The 3398-nt window shown below is 31.9% G+C and overlaps 1 protein-coding gene across 1 annotated transcript; it reads right to left on the bottom strand.

The window, feature by feature from the left end:
* Positions 1–2370: 2370 nt before the first annotated feature.
* On the bottom strand, positions 2371–3156 carry LOC129614945 (uncharacterized). The gene has a single exon (XM_055529929.1). The coding sequence runs from the start codon at positions 3154–3156 to the stop codon at positions 2371–2373; it is 786 nt and encodes a 261-aa protein (XP_055385904.1).
* Positions 3157–3398: the final 242 nt, after the last annotated feature.

The following is a 3398-nucleotide window of genomic DNA, read 5'->3' as shown; positions in this document are numbered from 1 at the left end:
ATCTTCTTAGTTGTATATGTTGTGGTCCTTCGACTGATTTGTGATCTTTATTGAATATGTATTTCTTACTAATATACATTGATATTATAAGAACACTGACTACAATTGCGCTGTAACTTACTATATGATGACCTTTATCATGATATGACATTGCTTCAAAACTGTTTTCTTGCTTCTTCAAGGCTTGTAATTGCTGCTTAATTTTGCCAAATTTGGCAGAAAATGAATTTGTTAAATTTAAACTATTATTATGCATACTGCTGAATAATGAAAATTTCAATTCTTTTTGTAATTGTGGCATATTTATTGAAGGCGAGACTTTCTTGTATTCACTGCTTGATATTTGAAAAGTTTGTATGATGTTCAATAATCTATTCCCTTTAAGCCTTTGTTGATAAGCGAGACCATCGCATACAATATTAAAAAGATACTTCTTATCTCATGAATTAAGCCATGAATTCTTTCTTGTTAGTTGAACCCAATGTTTATTACTTTTTGTTAGTTTTATGTTGCATTTATCTGCTAATGCTTTCTGAACTATTAAATTAAATTCGCATTCTAGCTCTTTTGTTTCTTTAGTATATAATGGTCGCAATTGTTCACATAAGAAATTCTCAGAACTGACAGAAATGCAGTCCCTCCATTCTATATCTGAAAATGTATATGCTGTACCTTTATGCAAATTAGTCCAAAAAAGTTCATTACTAGTTTCAATATTAAAAAATGTACTAAATTAGTTGAGGAAAAGGAATCATTTGGTTCAAATTCTGATGATTTTATTAATTGGATGTATAACGCGAATATAACTAATGTCTTTGCAATTTTGGACTTTATTGTTGCCAATTTATATAATTGTATACTTCAGGAATTATTTGAATCAAATCTTCTAAATATGCTACTGCTTGATTTGGTTTTAATAATAGAGTGCTGAATTTATCGTGATGAATATCATGGATTATGTCCAAAATCGTAACTTGTATTTTTTCTAATTCGTTATTAAGTAATGAAACATTTTGAGCCAACACTAAAAACATCTTTTGCAGATTTTTTTCTTGTTCCTTGGGTAATAAATATTTTAGTGTTCTGTTTATTTCTTCTATTTCATCTTCGATTATGTTTAACTGTTGTAATTTTTCTGTATTTGTTTTCTTTGGTAAATTAACTGTAGCCTCAACAATTGATGTGATTTTTAATAAGACTGAGCGATTGTTCTTACTTATTACTCCAAATAATTTATTTGCTTTATTAGCCACAATATTGAGTAACCCACGTTTCTGTCGATAGTGCTGTGACATGTTGGTAAACAAGAATTGATTTCTCTCATGAAGTTCTTCTAATTTATGTTCATAACTTTCCAGGATTAATCTGGGAAACTCTTTGTTGCTCATTTTTTCTATTAGTGTTGACATTTGATGTACACCTTGTATAACTGCTGCTTTATATTACTAATTTCCATTTGGTTGCGATTTGTTGTCCATTCCCTGGTTTCTCAAAATATACTCCATTGCTATTAAGTTGGGTATTCTTATACGGTACTGAAGCACCAAATACTACTAAAGGAAATAATAAAAGCGTTAATATCATAAATAATGTAGTATTGGGTAGACATTTCTTTTTATTTTTTGGTTTCACCTTTGGTTCATTGATTTTTCTTTTGGTTAATTTTCGTGATTTCTTCTCAGCCTCGATATTGGCTGCTGGGCCTTTGAAGTCAGTCATCTCTTCCGTTTCTTCGGAATGGGTTTCTACTGGTAATAATGCTAGGTTTTGAATTGTTCGTTTAAATATTCCTTTAGAAGATCTTACTTTTACGACTCTTACTAAGCCATCTGAACCTTTTGTTACTTCTTCAATTCGACCCATGGACCAGTTTAATGGTATATTATTTTCTTCTTTTATAACTACTAGCATTCCTGGCTTCACATTTTCACTAATTTCTTTCCATTTATTTCTTTTTTAAAGATTGCTTAAATATTCGTCAGTCCATAATTTCCAAAAGTGTTGTCTAATCGGTGTTACTAACATCCACCTTGATAATGACGTTAATTTTTGCTTTGATTCTCTATATTCTGGATTTGCTGTCAAAGGTTCACCGATAAGAAAATGGCCTGGCGTTAATGCTGTAAAGTCATTTGGGTCAGAAGACATAGGTGTTATCGGTCGAGAATTTAATACCGCTTCGGCCTCTGCAGTTACTGTACACAGCTCTTCGAATGTTAAGGAAGCTGATTTTAGTGCATGTCTTAATATTTTCTTTGTTGATTTTACTGCCGCTTCCCAAAAACCGCCAAAATGAGGAGATCTGGGTGGCATAAAGTTGAACTGGATACCTCTCTGAGCACTCTGGTTGATTATTTCATATTTTACATTTTATTTGTTAATTAGATCTCCTAGCTCTTTTAATTCATTTTTGACTCCAACAAAATTTGTAGCGTTTTTACGCAAACCTCTTCGAGCAAATGAATTACGATGATTAATTAATTCTATTAAATGTTTAACCTCATTGCTGGACATTTTGTTTATCAATAAAACAGTATTTTTTTCTTCTTCTACTACCCTTACTATAGACAAACTTCTTAATGGCCATTGATCTTCTTGTAATGTTAAGAACTTTGGTCCTGGAAACCAAAGTTCAGAGTCAATTATTCGGCTGGCTGACATACCTCTTGAAATAATATCTGCTGGATTATTTTTTGTGGCCACATAATTCCATTGATTAATTGTTGATTTTTCATGTATTACAACCAATTTATGTGCCACATAAGTTTTAAATGAACTGGGTTCGCCTTTTTTCCATGAAAGAACAATTTGAGAGTCTGTCCATAAGTAGGTTTCATCAATAGTTGTTTCCAACGCCTTTTTTACTTTTGACACCAATTCTACTACCATAATAGCCGCGCAAAGTTCCAGTCTAGGAATCGTTAGTAATTTGACTGGTGCTATCTTTGATTTCGAGCACAGCAACTTAATATTAATATTCCCTTGGATATCCATTGACCTTACATATACGATTGCTCCATATGCTTTCTCGCTTGCATCTCCAAATTCATGTAACTCGGTTCGCACAACTGCATTATTACTAAAAACGAATCTATTTATTTTTAGTTGATTTAAATGGGTTAATTCATGTTTAAAATTCGTCCATTCATTTTGCATTTCTTGACTGAGTTCTTAATCCCAATCGATTTTCATTATCCACAACTTTTGAATGAATATTTTGGCTAAAACTATTACTAGATTCATCAACCCTAAAGGGTTCAAGAGCTGAGCTGCTTCTGATGCCACTTTTCGTTTTGTCAATTTGTTTGAATCTTCTAAAACAGATGTCTCGAAAGCGAAGCGATCATTTGTGTGTAACCGGGTTCTTTTTTTCAAAAACCTTTTCTTTTTCTCGATCT

The sequence above is a fragment of the Condylostylus longicornis genome, unplaced genomic scaffold (genome assembly GCF_029603195.1).
Source record: "Condylostylus longicornis isolate FDR11 unplaced genomic scaffold, ASM2960319v2 ptg000130l, whole genome shotgun sequence".
NCBI classification, from domain to species: domain Eukaryota; kingdom Metazoa; phylum Arthropoda; class Insecta; order Diptera; family Dolichopodidae; genus Condylostylus; species Condylostylus longicornis.
Note: the sequence above shows the minus strand (reverse complement) of the source record. Positions and strands in the feature narration are given on the sequence as shown.